The sequence below is a fragment of the Lepus europaeus genome, chromosome 10 (genome assembly GCF_033115175.1).
Source record: "Lepus europaeus isolate LE1 chromosome 10, mLepTim1.pri, whole genome shotgun sequence".
Taxonomy (NCBI): Eukaryota; Metazoa; Chordata; class Mammalia; order Lagomorpha; family Leporidae; genus Lepus; species Lepus europaeus.
This window is the reverse complement of record NC_084836.1, coordinates 25022487-25040439: the sequence shown is the minus strand read 5'-3', so window position 1 is coordinate 25040439 and position 17953 is coordinate 25022487. Positions and strand designations below refer to the sequence as shown.

General features: G+C 47.5%; 1 protein-coding gene across 3 annotated transcripts in view; it reads right to left on the bottom strand.

Annotated features, from left to right (window-relative positions):
- Positions 1–17953, bottom strand: part of CCDC38 (coiled-coil domain containing 38) — a 66833-nt gene that overhangs the window by 7864 nt on the left and 41016 nt on the right. For all 3 annotated transcript variants that reach the window (XM_062203095.1, XM_062203096.1, XM_062203094.1), the window contains 6 exons: positions 12305–12462; positions 11244–11330; positions 9372–9429; positions 5769–5838; positions 2507–2658; positions 54–189 (listed from right to left, as the gene is read on the bottom strand). In XM_062203095.1, the coding sequence (XP_062059079.1) occupies positions 54–189; positions 2507–2658; positions 5769–5838; positions 9372–9429; positions 11244–11330; positions 12305–12462 (661 nt within the window). The remainder of the gene's footprint in view (positions 1–53; positions 190–2506; positions 2659–5768; positions 5839–9371; positions 9430–11243; positions 11331–12304; positions 12463–17953) is intronic.

Below are 17953 nucleotides of genomic sequence, written 5' to 3'. Positions count from 1 at the left end.
AATTATTACCAGCAAGAGCCAAAATAAAATTACTGCAGGCAAAGAATGATTACCTGAGCTTCTGAATTAAATTCTCCGAAACTAAACAGCCTGGACCTTAATTCCAGCTCCGCTGCCTTTTCCTCTTCTCTCACACAGTTAGCCTTGAGCATCGCCTTTTGCTCCAACAGAAAGTCCACGTTGGTATTTCTATTGCAAAAGAAGAGAACCTGCTCTGTAATTCACAATTTGGCACAAAAAAATTGCCACGCGCATCAACATTGTTTAGATCGTGGTCAGCATCCTGTGTCTGGTAAGTCACACCTGAGTGTGGGTGTGAGCACACGGCCAAGGTACATGCAGCTTCGCACGTTAAGATGAGAAAAAGAAACACACAATGCCACTGTTAATTTCCATCAGAGGGCGTTTTCTTCCCTCTTCCTACCTGTGTGGGTCCCTCCCCCCAGACCCCCAGATAAAGAGGAGCAGAGCTGGGGCGTCAGCAGCTCCAGTTGCAGTGTGACCTATCACGGCCGGCCGGGCCCTCAGCTTGGGCTAGTGATCAGTATCTAGAAAGTGGGAGGGTGGAACCCCGAGTCCCTCCCCTTGACATTCCCACAGAGACCCCCTAGACGTGGATTCTACCATGATCCCTTTCTCCTGCCTGCCTGCTCCATCCCCATCCCTGAAAATAAAAAATCAGGTGGGGATGGGGGTTGGGGGGCAGCTGATGCTGGAAAGATTGGGAAATACAAAGATGAAAAGTTGGGAATGGGAGGCTGGGAGATAACGTGTCTTAGATTCTTACTTTCTGAACAAATTAATTTGTTCTGAAGTTTCTGTTTAAAAATGTGGTCAATGGGGCCGGTGCTGTGGCACAGCAGGTAAAGCCGCCGCCTGCAGTGCCAGCATCCCATATGGGTGCCAGTTCAAGTCCCGACTGCTCCACTTCCAATCCAACTTGGCTGTGGCCTGGGAAAGCAGTAAAAGATGGTCCAATTCCTCAGGCCCCTGCACCCATGTGGGAGACCTGGAGAAAGCTCCTGGTTCCTGGCTTTGGATCGGCACAACTCTGGCCGTTGTGGCCAAATGGAGAGTGAACCGGCAGATGGAAGACCTCTCTCTCTCTCTGCCTCTTCTTCTCTGTGTGTAACTCTTTCAAATAAATAAATAAATCCTAAAAAAAAAAAAAAAAAAAAAACCTTACAAAAAAAATGTAGTCATTCATGCTGGTGTCGTGGCCTAGCAGGTAAAGCCTCTGCCTGTGACACCAGCATCCCATATGGGCACCGGTTCAAGTTCCAGCTGCTCCACTTCTGATCCAGCTCTCTGCTATGGCCTGGGAAAGCAGTAAAAGATGGCCCAAGTCCTTGGGCCCCTGCACGCACATGGGAGACCCAGAAGAAGCTCCTGGCTTTGGTCTGGCCCAGACCTGGCTGTTGCAGCCATCTGGAGAGTGAACCAGAGGATAGAAGACCTGTCTCTCCAACTCTGCCTCTCAAATAAATAAATCCTTAAACAATAAAATGAAAAATAAAAATGTGGTAATCCAGCTCAGATCATTTTGAAAAAGGTTCTAGAACTTTGTATAATGGGGTAGATACACAGATCTGTTCTCTGTGATTTGATGCTCTTTTTAAAAGTGTCACAAGTGGGCCAGCGCCATGGCTTAACAGGCTAATCCTCCGCCTTGCGGCGCCGGCACACCGGGTTCTAGTCCCGGTTGGGGCGCCGGATTCTATCCCGGTTGCCCCTCTTCCAGGCCAGCTCTCTGCTATGGCCCGGGAAGGCAGTGGAGGATGGCCCAAGTGCTTGGGCCCTGCACCCGCAAGGGAGACCAGGAGAAGCACCTGGCTCCTGCCTTCGGATCAGCGAGATGCGCCGGCCGCAGTGGCCATTGGAGGGTGAACCAACGGCAAAAAGGAAGACCTTTCTCTCTGTCTCTCTCTCTCACTATCCACTCTGCCTGTCAAAAAATAAATAAAAGTGTCACAAGTGTGCTAAAATGTTAGAGTCAGAAGGAATTGTGAGAGACACCTAGTCCAGCCTCCTTCCCCTGACTGCACTTCTGTCTGTAAGAGCCTTGGCATGCGGACAGGTGCATTAGAAAAGCATACAGAATATCTAACGATGAAAATTATTTAGGTGAGAATCACATCAAGGAAAACTCATTTATTGGCATCATCAGGCCAAGTGCCATCTCAGGAAAGGACAGCCTGGTGACAGGTGAAGATGACACTGGTCACAAAGGCAGTAGCTGCCATTTAAATTCTTTTCAGCTACCTCTTGTCATTACGAAGAAGAAAAGATATTCTGACAAGTAAGAGGAGGTAGGGACAAAATTCAACTAAAGCCAGTCCATTCTGTGTAAATACAACTTCCCCTTTTCACACCCAGCAATGCAAACTCTAATAGAAATCCCGGCCTCCATCCATAGAGACCAGGAGAAGGAGCCACACATGCAGGAGGGGCCATTTCCTGTTAGGCACTGCTTCATGGAATAATCGACTTGTTTATGATGACTTACATTTTATCCTGTATCATTCTCTCTCGCTTGTTTATATCTTCCAGATTTTCATCCACATCCTGGGAATACTGGACCAAAGTTAGATTCTGCTCTTCCAGCTCCATGAGCACTTGGAGCAGCTCCTCCGGCTCTTTGAAATAAAGCTCCGGCTCCTAAGCGGTCGGTAACGAAGAACAGAATTCACTGATGAACCTGCTACCTGTGTACACGGGAGGACTGTGTACTCCTGCTACCTGTGTACTCTAGACAGTACCGGGGCGGGGGGGGGGGGTCCGTCCTGTGAGGGGGACAGGGCAGGATGCAGTAGCCTTGCCTGGCTCCCAGTGAGACCTGGCTCTCAGCAGGAGGACACGTGGGGGCTGGGGGGAAAGGGGGAGGGGCTGGGAAAAGGAAGCGGAGGATGAGGAGTGGAGAAAGAAGGGACACAGCAGAAGAGGGGACATGGGCAGGAAAGAGGAAAAAGGCAAGGGAGACAGAATGGGACACAGAACGCGGGCTAAGGGAGGCTGTTTTCCCCCTGCATTTTAATCATCTTCTATTTCCCAAATTGTTAAGACTAAACACGGCTTACTCTAAGCAAATTGCCTTTTTTTCGGGGGGGGGGGGCGGGCAGGCAGAGTTAGACAGTGAGAAAGAGAAAGGTCTTCCTTCCGTTGGTTCACCCTCCAAATGGCCGCTACGGCCAGCGCACTGCGCTGATCTGAAGGCAGGAGCCAGGTGCTTATCCTGGTCTCCCATGGGGTGCAGGGCCCAAGCACTTGGGCCATCCTCCACTGCACTCCCAGGCCACAGCAGAGAGCTGGACCGGAAGAGGAGTGACCAGGACAGAATCCGGTGCCCCGACTGGGACTAGGACCCAGGGTGCCAGTGCTGCAGGCGGAGGATTAGGCTAGTGAGCTGCGCGCCGGCCATAAATTGCTTTCAGAACATGACCCGGGCATTCGCGTACTCGTGCTCATTATTTACAGTAGCCAGGAGGTAGAAGTGACAGGAATATCTGCTGATGGGTAAAGGGCTAAAGCAAGTGTGGGGCAGATACTCAGTGAGATAGCAGTCACCCTTACAAAGTGAGGAAACCTTATCTTCCACTACAGCACAGCTGAACCTCGGGGCTATCATGCATGATGGCTCGAAAAGACAGATATTGCATGATTACACTTACGTGAGGTAGCTATTTTTTTTTTTTTAAGGTGAGAAACCCTACTTCAACCCATCTATTTTTTTAAAAAATGTTTATTTATTCATTTTTAAAATTCATTTGATAGAGATTCTCTATCTGCTATTTCCCTCCCCCAAATGTCCTCAATAGCCAGGGCTTGGTCAAAGCTAAGAGACAGGAACCCCACCCAGGCCTCCCACGTGGATGGAAGGAACCCAAGTACTTGGGCTATCAACACTGCCCCCTAGGGGCCGGCGCTGTGGCATAGCAGGTTAAATCTCCACCCCCATGGGGCCAGCGCTGTGGCTTACTGGTAAAGCCATCACCTGCAGTTGCAGGCATCCCAGATAGGCGCTGGTTTGAGACCCAGCTGTTCCATTTCCAATCCAGCTCTGTTGTGGCCTGGAAAAGCGGTGGAAGACGGCCCAAGTCCTTGGGCCCCTGCACCTGCGTGGAAGACCCAGAAGAAGCTCCTGGCTTCAGATTGGCCCAGCTCTGGCTGTTGCAGCCATTTTGGGGAGTGAATTAGCAGATGGAAGGCCTCCCTGCCTCTGCCTCTCTGTAACTGCCTTTCAAAAAAAAAAAAAAAAAATCTCCACCCACATCCCATATGGCCTCTGGTTTGAGTCCAGTCTGCTCTAATTCTGATCCAGCTCCCTGCTAATGGCCTGGGAAAGCTGCAGAAGATGGCCCAAGTGCTTGGACCCCTGCAGTCACAGAGGAGACCCGGAAGAAGCTCCTGGCTTCGGATTGGTGCAGCCCTGGCTGTTGTGGCCATTTGGGGAGTGAACCAGCAGATGGGAGACCTCTCTGTCTCTCCCTGTCTGTAACTCTGCCTCACAAATAAGTGAATAAATCTCAAAACACTGCCTCCCAGGCACATGAGCAGGAAACTATCAGAAGCACAGGCAGGACTCCACTTAGGCACCCTTGTAAGGGACGTGGGCACAAGCAGCAGCTTAACCTGTAGTCAGACTCTGGAAACAGAACGCACAATGGGGGCTGCTCAGGGGCTGTGGGAGGGGGGAAGGGACTTGTTGGTCTGGGGGCGCAGAGGTCTGTTTTGCAGGATGGGAACGTTGGGGAGATCTGTTGCAATGATGTGCATGTAGCCAGCACTGCTGAACTGCACGCCTCAAAAATGGCTAAGGTGGTGAAAGGTCAAATGGAGGGTCGTTTTTGTTCCTTTAAATGTTGGTAGTTATATGCAGAGTGGCTTAGCCCAAGGTCCATGTTGTGGCCACAAAGGGCTGTTCTGTTGAAGGCTGACCTACTGTATGGCTCAGCAACCTGATGTAGCTCAAGCCCCAAGAGAATAATGAGCAATCAGAAAGTGGCTGTTGGGCCGGCGCCGTGGCTCAGTAGGCTAATCCTCCGCCTTGCGGTGCCGGCACACCGGATTCTAGTCCCGGTCGGGGCACCGATCCTGTCCCGGTTGCCCCTCTTCCAGGCCAGCTCTCTGCTGTGGCCAGGGAGTGCAGTGGAGGATGGCCCAAGTGCTTGGGCCCTGCACCCCATGGGAGACCAGGAGAAGCACCTGGCTCCTGCCATCGGAACAGCACGGTGCGCCGGCCGCAGTGTGCCTACCGCGCGGCCATTGGAGGGTGAACCAACAGCAAAAAGGAAGACCTTTCTCTCTGTCTCCCTCTACTGTCCACTCTGCCTGTCAAAAATTAAAAAAAAAAAAAAAAAAGAAAGAAAGTGGCTGTTTCTACAGGAAGACTCTGGATTACGTGAGGACACTTCAGAAGATCACGACACAGTATACAGGTTTGTATAGTATGCATGGATTTCAACTTTTTTTGCACCAAAATGAACTTTTCTGTTACTTTTTGAAGTACTTTTTGAAGTACTTTTCTGTTTACTTTTTGAAGTACCACTGTGTAGGAATTCGTCTCCTAAATTATCCTCTTACAGACATTTTTCTTAAACTAATGACAAAGATGGACTATACTTCCCATTTGAGAGCAGTAGGAAACTCAGATTATCTCTGGAAAATTTGTAGAATATTTAGAATGGAAATGTTTAAGTTCCAAAGAAGAAATGAGCATCTATACTTTTCACCAGACACAACAGTCAAATCAAGAGGCACAGTGTAGTTACCAGATCGAAGTCCACATCCTCATCTAGGAAGAATTCCAGGCTGTCTTCCGAACTGATGCTTTCAGGCCGGCTACAAAAGGAACAAAGAAGAGGGGAGGGGGAGTGATTTCTGAGCCATTTTCTGTCAACAGACTCGCTTTCATTTCATTTCATCTAGCACAGTCCGACAGGTAGCTCAGCCTTCCAGGAATCTGCAGACTGCATTGCATACGCACGTCTCATTAAAAACTCCCCAGAAACTGGAATAGAGGAGACTTTGTCAGCTTGGCAGTGTCTACAGCTGTGGACACTGACAGCTAACGTCACACACTGAAAACCTGCACCCTCTCACGACTGGGAGCTAGCCAGGACATTGTCCCCTCTGCTCTTACTCAGCTTGGTAAGAGCAGCAAAGAAAAACCAAGGGACATACAAGAGTACAGACCAGAAAGGAAGAAAGAAAACTGTCCCTGTTTGCAGATGACGTGACAGTCCACACAGGAAATCCACAGGAATCTTTTTTGTCTTTTGGGAGAGAGAAGGAGCAAGCTCCCATTCACTGGTTTACTCTCCAAATGCTTGCAATGGCTGCAGCTGGGCCAGACTGAAGCTGGGAGCCAGAAGCTCCACCAAGGTCTCCCACATGGGTGGCAGGGACCCAAGTCCACGAGCCATCACCACTGCCTACCAGGGTCTGCAGTCACAGGAAGCTGAGTCAGGACCCATGGCCAGGAACTGGACCCGGGTGTTCTCATGTGGGAGGCAGGCTTCCTAGCTGGTGTCTTCACTACTAGGCCCAATGCCCAACCCCAAAGGAGTCTTTAAGAACAAAGCAAAACAGAACCTGGGAACTAAGAAAAAGCAGAGTATACAGGATAAAAGCACAACCATCAACTGAAAAACCTTTCAATCTCAACCTGACACCTTGTATAAAGTGGGTCACACTTTCTCTTGCCAGTACGTTATGTACGAATTACCTCAAATTGCAAAATGGGTCATGCATGGGCTTACACATGAAACTATAAGATTCTTAGGGCAAAAAATCTTTGGGTCTTGGGCTAGGCCAAGGATTTTAGAATTGACACCAAAATTGTGGTCCATAAAACAAATTACAAATTGGACTTAATTGAAATTTAAAATTTTGTCTCTACAAAAGATCTTGTTAGGAGAATGAAAGAACATTATGGGAGAAAATATCCGCAAACTGCACATACCCAAAGATTAGAATCTAATACATAAAGAATTCTCCAAATTCAACAAATTCTGTTTTTAAAAAGTCAGAAAACGATGGGGCCCGTGCTGTGGTAGATTAATCCTCTGCCTGTGGTGCCGGCATCCCATATGGGCACTGGTTCTAGTTCTGGCTGCTCCTCTTCCTATCAGCTCTCCAATATGGCCTAGGAAAGCAGAAGATGGCCAGGCGCTTGGGCCCCTGCACCCACGTGGGAAACCCAGAAGAAGCTCCTGGCTCCTGGTTTTGCATTGATTCAGCTCTGGCCCTTGTGGCCACTTGGAGAGTGAACCAGCGGATAGAAGACCTTTCTCTCTGTCTCTCCACCTCTTAAATAAATAAATAAAATCTTTAAAAAAAAAGGTCAGAAAATGAGAAGACATTTCACAGAGGATACAGTAATACATAAGCACATGACAAGATGTTCAAACCCCACTAACTACTGGGGAAATGCAAATTAAAAGTACAATGAAATATGACCATACACCTATCAAAATAGTTGAAATAAAAAATAGTGATGGGTTTGCACTGTGGCTTAGTGGATAAAGCTACTGCCTGCGGTGCCAGCATCCCATATGGGCGCTGGTCCAAGTTCCAGCTGCTCCAGTTCCGATCCAGCTCTCTGCTATGGCCTGGGAAAGCAGTAGAAGATGGCCCAAGTCCTTGGGCTCCTGCACCCACATGGGAGACTCGAAGAAGCTCCTGGCTCCTGGCTTCCAATTGGCCCAGCTGCAACCCTTGCAGCTATTTGGGGAGTGAACCAACAGATGGAAGACTCTCTCTCTCTGCCTCTGTAACTCTGCCTTTCAAATAAATAAATAAATCTTAAAAAAAAAATGGCTTCCAAATGTCACAGAAAGGGAGCCACCCCAAGGAATTCAGAGCAAAGCACCTCTGTTGCCTTTAGCAACTGCCAACGACACTGGGGTGCTGCCCTAGCTCCCTTTCTCAGGGCCAGGGTGCCATCTGTCCCAGCATTGATACACACACAGGGCCAGGGTGCCACCTGTCCCAGCATTGATACACACACACACACACACACACAGGGCCAGGGTGCCACCTGTCCCAGCATTGACACACACACACACACACAGGGCCAGGGTGCCACCTGTCCCAGCATTGACACACACACACAGGGCCAGGGTGCCTGTCCCAGCATTGATACACACACACACACACACAGGGCCAGGGTGCCACCTGTCCCAGCATTGACACACACACACACACACACAGGGCCAGGGTGCCACCTGTCCCAGCATTGACACACACACACACACACAGGGCCAGGGTGCCACCTGTCCCAGCATTGACATACACACACACACACACAGCCAGGGTGCCACCTGTCCCAGCATTGATACACACACACACACACACAGGGCCAGGGTGCCACCTGTCCCAGCATTGACACACACACACACACACACAGGGCCAGGGTGCCACCTGTCCCAGCATTGACACACACACACACACACAGCCAGGGTGCCACCTGTCCCAGCATTGATACACACACACACACACACAGGGCCAGGGTGCCACCTGTCCCAGCATTGATACACACACACACAGGGCCAGGGTGCCACCTGTCCCAGCATTGATACACACACACACACAGGGCCAGGGTGCCACCTGTCCCAGCATTCATACACACACACACACACGCACGCACATACATATATATGTGTGTGTATATATATATATAGTTATATTTTTAAAAAAAATTTTAAAGAGCTTGTTATTTATTTGAAAGTCAGAGTTAAAGTGAGAGGAGACACACAAAGGGAGAAATCTTCCATCCGCTGGTTCACTCCCCAAATGACCCTAATGAACAGGGCTGGGCCAGGCTGAAGCCAGGAGCCTGCAGCTTCCTCCAGGTCTCCCACAGGGGTGCAGGGACCCAAGGACTTGGGCCATCTTCCACTGCTTCCCCAGGTGCATTAGCAGGGAGCTGGGTCAGAAGTGGAGCAGCTAGGACTTGAACTGGCGCCCATGTGGGCCCATACTGGGCCACAGTAGCCTGGGTGGAGAACTAGCAACTTAGGAAATTATGAGTATAAATGAGTCAACCATCATCAAGAGAAGCAACAAAAGATAAAAATGGTTTATGGTGCAATTGCAGCAATTTTGAGCAATGTGGCAAAATTGCGAACCCATAGGCAAAGCAGCTTAGGAAACAACAGCAGAGACCCCAGAGGCAGGGGCCGTCGGTTTCTGGAAGTGGCAATGGCTTCTCAAAGAACGCACAGGAGTCCACGGGAGATCAGACACGGCACGAGCCACCTCCAGTGGGTGTTAGCCCAGCTGGGGATGTGCGAGCTACGTGGAGGAAAGGCCAACAGTGATTTTCTAGAAACCTTTCCATTCCCAAGAGAGTTAATCAGCATGCACTGTACTTGGACACGGATGATTTCTTGGGCTCTGGGTTGAGGGTGGGCCTCTTGCGTGGCTTTCCTGTTCAAGACGTCCAGGTGAAGTCCGTGCCATTGGCGAAGGGGGGGTGGGGGTGAGAAGAAATAACAGGTGATTAGAAATCAGTCCTTGTCCCTTGGTACAAGGGAGAAAATAAAAAAGTGATGTGCACGTCAATCATTACGTCTTGGGACAGACCTACCGCTGCCACGCACGAGTGACCTGTGCACCTGTCCCCACCACACACACACACTTATGTGTACTTGCTACCCACTTCAAGATGTGGGCCTATCCCTGAGTTGAAGCTGAGAAGTGGCCAAGATTTGTCCTGAGTCTCTTCCTCCACTGGCCCACAAACCCACCCGCTGCCTCACGTTTCCTCTTGCCGGTCCCCTTAGGACCCAGCCATGGTTCCCCGATTCTGTCTTGAAACCAGAGTGGGCCTCACCCTTCCCTACCCTCTGTCTGGCAAGCTCCTACTCATACTTCAAAACCTAGCTCACATGTAAACCTTAAGTAGAAAGGGTCTTCTAAATGTGTCAGGCAGAGATCACATTGGGGTTCCTGTCTCCTGAGCCCTTGTTGCCTGTCACTTGCCCTGTTGTATCGCATAGCTTGGGGGTGTAGATATATGCTCTGTTCACCTTGGTGAACTGCAGGTCTTAAAACATGCCCAGCACATTGTATGCTTCTGATAAACAAAGGGCGTGTGAGAGGAAGAATGGATGGCGAGCCGGATGGATGCCATCGCCATCATAAATGATCATCTTCGCTTTTAAGCTGAGACCCGAACGCGTACTGCTGAAGTATCTTTAAGGGGTGTGACTTAGACTGAACAAGCTCCATCGTCCAGATTTCACAGACGAGAGAACACTGACATCACTCCACTGCCTACCCGCACGTGCCACTCCGGAGCCTCTAATATGCAAAGCATGCCTTCCACGAGGCGCATCCAAAGGGACCACGGCACCCACAACAATGCACTTTGTCAAGCAGCGAGCTGGGCGCACAGGGCGCCAGGCTCCTTCCAGGGTCATTTCTGGGCAGACACAGGTGCAAGGGAGCTGTACCCCCGCCCTCCTGGGCACGCACTGCTGGGCGGTAGCAGGATAAAGGACAGATGGGGTCACCAAGAAAGAGTCAGCTTGGGTAGGGGGACTGCAGATCCAAATGACAACAGGCTGGGGCAGGTCCAGGAGGCAAAGGGACCTGATGGGGACTGACCCCTCCCCCATGGGAATAGCCCCCACCCTGGCCCCGGAGTGTAGATCTTGGGGGTTTTCTACAGAAGATGGGATTCTAGGTATTTCCAAGACCTGTACTGCGTTTTAAATGGCGGCCACCAAGTCAAGCAGTGTTCAGCCCCTGGGGCAAATCTCTGGTCTGTGGTTGAGACAGGAGGCAGGGGGGATGTACCAGAAGTGAATGGTGGCACTGCAGAAGTTTCCGGAGCTGACTGTGGGCAGGCGAGCACTGCCACATTCCCCGGAGAACCCGGCCCACGGCACTCCCCAGCTTGCCATGCGCCTGGTTTCCCGGGTCCATGGAGCGGGCCTGTCAACACTACAAGGCAGGCCTCCGCCCCACGAACACCAGGAAGGACCGTGGGCACGCCTAGGCGGCCAGGGGGCCACTCGGACCACAGGCTCTCTTCCCTCCCAGCTTCTCTGCCTGTTCTGTCTGCCTGTGCCCAGCTCTGAGTGTTGTGATGATGTTGGAGAACACTGGGAGCCTCAGAGGATGGGAGAGGTGAACGGCACCCTCTACCTCCCAGGTCAGCGTGCAGGCCCTGCCACCTGCCGCGGACATACTCTCCGCTCCCCCTCTGTGCGGCAGGCCACGTGGCTCTCACTTACCTTGGCTCCTCCTCCCTTCTCCTGAAAGCGACATCCCCTCGGACTCCTCCGGGGTGCCGTCTCTTTTATTTGAACTTACGGAGAATTCTGGAAAACAAGGCGGGGGGGGGGGGGGGGGGAGCACAGACGCGGGTGGGCGGGGCCGCCTCTGAGCCTGGTCCTCACTGTGTTGGTGAGCTGCCACCAGGTGGCGTGGCTCCTGCGACACTCAGTACTCAGTGGGCAGGGCCCGCACAGTGGCTGGATGGGAAATGGTTAGCAGCCCGCTCTCCAGGGAACAGAGCGGCGCTGGGCCCACAGGGGGTGGTGCAAACGCTCCTGCCCCGGGGCATCTGTGCCTGTTCTGTCCTGGGCTCCACCTGGGAACTCTCTCCGGGGAGTGAACAGAGGTGAACACAGGGCGTCCCCTCTCCCGGATTTACTCTGCTTTGCTGCTTTGTGTCCAAAGTTCCGAAAGCCAGTGTGTCGTCTAAATATATCCAGTGTTTTAGATGTTTCAGGTCTGTGGGAAGAAGCTCCTGGCTCTTGGCTTCAGATTGGCGCAGCTCTGGCCATTGCGGCCAATTGGAGAGTGAACCAGTGGATGAAAGACCCCCCCCCCCCACCTCTGAATTTCAAGTACATAAATCTTAAAAAAAAAGAAAGAAAGAAATTCTGACAATTTGGGGCCAGTGTCGTGTGTAGCAGGTTACACCTGCAATGCTGGCATCCCATGTGAGCACAGGTTTGAGTCCTGGCTGCTCTACTTCTGATCCAGCTCCCTGCTGATTCACCTGGGAAAGCAGCCGAAGATGGCCTAAGGGTTAGGTCACTGCCAGTGTGAGAGACTCAGATGGAGTTCTAGGCTCTTGGCTTTGGCCTGGCCCAACCCCGACTCTCACAGCAGCTAGGGAGTGAATCAGTGGATGGAAGATCTCTCTTTGTCTGTCTCTCCCTCTCTGTAACTGTGCCTTTCAAATAAATCTTTTTAACAAATCTTGACAATTTAAATACATAACAAACATTGAAGCGGAATATTTTAGAATCAGGGCTGTTTACTAAATGAAGAATGCGCGACTTACTTGTTAATAATTTTGGAAGGATGACTTCCTCTTTACTTTTGGATGCCTGCGCTCTTTTTAGTGCTTGCTGCATTTGCCAATGCTTTGGAGATAATTTCAGCAGAAAAAATCCATATTTTATGTACTCCCTAAGTAGGAATTCTGTTTTTGCTATTTCACTACTCGAAAGAAACAAGGATATGATTAGGTACATGTATTTGAAAGCATAGTCATCTAAAAAAATTTATAAAATTCATTCTCTTATTAGGTATTTGCATAACAATTGGCTTGGCAAAAGGATAAACACAACCACAAAAATGCAGGCTTCAATGAGCTATGAGGTGAAAAAGAAACCCGCAGGAATGTTGCCTGAATAAAAAAAATATTTCTAGAATCGTACACACATACCGTAGGCTGATGAGAATTTTAATCTATTTATTTGTCTGTGAAAAACATTGTGTTAAGTTGTAGACACAGGGAAAAATTAGAAAGTAGCAAAAATTGGTATTTGTTTAAGGAGGAGGAAACCAAGGGTTAATGAGCACCTCCTGTCATTGGGCAGGATTCCCGAGGGTTCCTGTCTGGCGTGTACGCCGGTGGGAACAAGCAGACAGTGACTTCAGCTATAAGCAGAAAGGAACTTGTTTGCGTCGGCAAAGCCAGGGGCAAGAGCATCTTATGAACACACACCAGGCTCCCAGAGTAAAGGGTGGTTACACGTCCTGTAGAGTTCGCTTTGGGAGTCATACACAGGCCGTTAAATCTGGGGAAACTTCCAGGAAGGCTTATGATGTTTAAAAGTGGGCAGGGGTGGTTGCTGGCAGTCACCCGAGGTCCAAGTACAGTGGAGAGAGGTGGCCAATTCAAACCAATCTCTCCAAAACAAAACCCATGACCCAGCCGAGAGATACTGGACACCATTTTGAATCAGGACTTCGACCAGGGAAGCCCACAGGTGCGCACATAACAGCCCACTGTGAGGGTAGGGGCCTGAATACAGCACTGGCAGCAGCAGTGCGCAGGTGTTAGACCAGTGACTGTAGCGTGTGATCCAGAGCTGGGAAAAGAGAGAACAGCCCGTAGCCCCCACTGTCTCAGACATCGACAGGGAAGTGGCTGGGCAACTACCAGAAACAAAGGGGCGCCCATGCCAGCAGCGACTGGGGGAACCTTAGGTGCTGAGACCTTGGGGCTGGGTGGCTAAGGGAAAAGCTGCAGGATGTAGCCCAGATTAATTTCCTTGGAAACTCACCTCGCCCTAGAGCACTGACCAGAGCCCCCAGGTCACACCCACCACACACCTCCTGGTATTCACTGGAAGGGTAGACATTCCAGGAAGCCACAAAAACATACCAGCCCTCGCCCCAGAATAAAAGTCAACAGAAGAAAAAATTAAAAATCAATGTAATACATTATCCATTTTAGTATTTTTTTGTTCTAGTACTGGTGGTTGAACTCTGTAATCAACACACAGTTATTGTTAGGTGTTTAAATTTTAACTGAAAAGTGATCCCTGTTAAATATAAGAGTGGGAAAAAGAGAGGGAGGAGATGTACAATTTGGGACATGCTCAATCGGACTTGCCCCAAATGGTGGAGTTAGAAACGTGCCAGGGGATTCCAATACAATCCCATCAAGGTGGCATGTACCAATGCCATATCACTAGTCCAAGTGATCATCTTCAGTTCACAATTGATCACACTGATTGGTCTAAGAGTCAAAGGGATCACACAAACAAAACTAGTGTCTGCTAATACTAATTGAATCAAAAAGGAGAGAATGATCCAACATGGGAAGCGGGAGACACAGTAGACCCATAGAATAGCAGATGTCCTAAATAGCACTCTGGCCTCAGAATCAGCCCTTAAGGCATTCGGATCTGGCTCAAGTGCCCATGAGAGTATTGTAGGCATGGAAAGCCAAGACACTCTGGCAAAAGAAAAAAAAAAAACCTAAATGAAAGATCTCTGCGAGTGAGATCCCAGTGGAAAGAATGGGGCCATCAAAGAAGGAGATACCTTTCTCTGAAGGGAGGAGAGAACTTCCACTTTGACTATGACCCTGTCAGAATAAGATCAAAGTCAGAAAATTCAAAAGGCTTCCATAGCCTTGGCAACTCGTGACTAGAGCCTAGGGAGATTACTGACGCCATAAACAAGAGTGTCAAATTGTTAAATCAACAACAGGAGTCACTGTGTACTTTCATCTCATGTGGGATCTGTCCTTAATGTGTTGTCCAATGTGAAGTAATGCTATAACTAGTACTGAAACAGTATTTTTACACTTTGTGTTTCTGTGTGGGTGCAAACTGATGAAATCCTTACTTAGTATATACTGAATCGATCTTCCGTATATAAAGATAATTGAAAATGAAAAAAAAAACCCTTGGTTTTAAATTGGAAATTGCATTGAAAATTAATCAATTTTTAAAAAATATCATGTAGGATCTCTGTCCTTAATGTGCTGTACATTGTGATTTAATGCTATAACTAGTACTCCAACAGTATTTTTCACTTTGTGTTACTATGTGGAGGCAAACTGTTGAAATCTTTACTTAATATATAGTAAACTGATCTTCTGTATATAAAGAGAATTGAAAATGAATCTTTGATGTGAATGGAAGGGGAGAGGGAGCAGGAAAGGGGAGGGTTGTGGGTGGGAGGGAAGTTTGGGGGGGGGGTGGGAAGCCATTGTAATCCATAAGCTGTACTTTGGAAATTTATATTCATTAAATAAAAGTTTAAAAAAAATCTTAAAAAAAATCAATTCCAAAAAATAAGAACCAAAATTCGAAGAAGAAAAAGGAAGTCATCATGAACCCCCAGAGGAACACAACATTTCAATATTAAAATGCAAAGAGAAAGAGATCCGAGGAAATACCAGAAATGGAATTTAGAAAATTAATCATAGGATTATTTAAAAAAATCAGGAGCAAGTCCATAAACTAAAAAAAACTATACGAGACAAGAAGAAAAAATTTTTCCCAGGAAATCGAGACTATAAAGAGAAATCAAAATGAAATTTTAGAAACAAAGAATTCAATGGATCAAATACAAAATGAAGTGGAAAGTCTTAACAGCAGACTTAAGGAGGCAGCAGAAAGAATATCTGAACTAGAAGACAAGTCTTTGGAAATCTTACAGTCAGACAAAGGAAAAAAAAAAAACAAGAAAATAGAAAACTTAGTGTTGGAGACCTATAGGATATTATCAAATGACCAAACATATGGGTCATAGCAGTGCCTGATGGAGTGGAAAGAGAGAAGGGAACAGAAAGCCTATTTAGTGAAATAATTACAGAAAACTTCACCAATTTGGAGAAAGAAAGGAATGTTCAAATAGAGGAACCATAGGACTCCTAAAAGATATGACCAGAAAAGAACTTTACCACGACACTTTGTAGTCAAACTCTCCACAATAAAACATAAAGAAAAGATTCTAAAATGAGCATGAGAAAAATGCCACATTACCTTCAGAGGATGTCCAATTAGACTCACAGCTGACTTCTCATCAGAAACCCTACAGGCTAGAAGGGAATGGCGAGATATAGTCCAAGTCTTAACAGAAAAAACTGCCAACCCAGATACTGTACTCCACACAGCCTGCATTTATGAATGAAGGTGAAATAAAGGACTTCCATAACAACAGAAATTGAAAGAATTTGTTGACACTTGTCCAAACCTACAGAAGATGCTTAAGGATGTGTTAAATATAGAAACACAGAAAGACACCCACCATTATGAAAGAATGAGAAGGCAAAAAAACCACTAGGAGAAGTACAAAAGAAATCCAAAGTAAACAATAGGAAGAATGATAGACAAATGGCAGGGCCAAGTCCTTACTTATCAATTGTCACCTTAAAAGTAAATGGCGGCAGGCGCCGTGGCTTAACAGGCTAATCCTCCGCCTTGCGGCGCCGGCACACCAGGTTCTAGTCCCGGTTGGGGCGCCGGATTCTATCCGGTTGCCCCTCTTCCAGGCCAGCTCTCTGCTATGGCCTGGGAGGGCAGTTGGGGATGGCCCAAGTCCTTGGACCCTGCACCCGTATGGGAGACCAGGAGAAGTACCTGGCTCCTAGCTTCGGATCAGCGAGACTCACCGGCCACAGTGGCCATTGGAGGGTGAACTGATGGCAAAAAGGAAGACCTTTCTTTCTGTCTCTCTCTCTCTCACTATCCACTCTGCCTGTCAAAAAAAAAAAAAAAAAAGTAAATGTCCTCAACTCTCCAGTTAAAAGATAACGATTGGCTGAATGGACTGAAAAAACAAGACCCATCTATTGGCTGCTTACAGGAAATCCATCTCACCAACAAAGATACAAGCAGACTGAAAGTGAAAGGCTGGAAAAAGTCAGTCCATGTAACAGAAACCAAGAAAGAACTGATGCTGCAACCCTAGCATCAGACAAAACAGACTGTAACATCACAGCTGTTGAGAGAGACAAAGAAGGACACTATGTAATGACCCTGGGATCAATCCAACAGGAAGATTTGACAATAATAAACGAATATGCACCCAACTACAGGGCACCCGGCTACTTTAAAAAATGTTAATAAACCTAAAGGGAGGCATAGACTCCAATACAATAGTGATGGGGGACTTTAATACCCCACTTTCAGCAATGGACAAATCAACCAAACAGAAAATCAGCAAGGAAACAACAGTTAATCAACACTATAGACCAAGTGGATCTAACAGATATCTACAGAACTTTTCATCCTACAGATACAGAACACACATTCTTCTCATCAGTGCATAGAACTTTTTCTAGGATAGATCATACACTAGGCCACAAAGCAAGTCTCAGCAAATTCAAAAAAATAAAAATAATTCCATGACCAATAGACACAAAAAAGGCAATCTGTAGAAGTGAAATTGACACTTTGAGAAACAATGACTTGTTAAACTCTTAATATAGAATTTATCAAATGTGTATAAACTTAATTGAAAATAGATCTTAGTAAAAAATAAGAGTGGGAATGAGAGGGAGGAGGAAGAGGGGTTGGAGTACGGGTGGGAGGGTGGGAAGAATCACCATGTTCCTAAAGTTGTAATTATGAAATGTATTAAGTTTGTAGCTGTAAAGCTGTATAGTTCTGTATACATTCCTATGGAGTCACTTCTAAGGGTACAGTTTAAAAACTTGCCATGGGATGCCAAATCCCCATAAGTAAGATGGTATAGAAAAAAAAACAAAACAAGTATTTTAAGCATTAAAGTAATCATAGAGATAGGATTAGCTACCCCCACTCTGGCGATGGAGACTGCTTCCTACAGCTACTCTCTCTGCAGTACTTCCTTATGGCTTTTTCAGTTCTCCAACATCTGTTTACTTTACAAATATTTTATTTATTACATTTTGAGATACTTTTAATTTATAGTCAAAGGCTTCACTAACTAAAAAGTTCAACAAACAAAAAGTAAAAAGACCCTAGTCCAACAGGAAAATAGGCAAGGGCTATACATAGTACTCAAAGGAAAAAATGTTCAACTTCACTCATATAAATTTTTAAAAGTCAGAAAATCATTAAAACATGTAATTCCTATCAATTTGTTGAGCATCTATTTAAGAAATTGTTTTTAACCTCAGAATCAGCCCTTAAAGCATTCTGGTCTGGCTGAAAAACCCATGAGAGCATTTCAGGCATGGAAAGCCAAGACACTGTGGCAA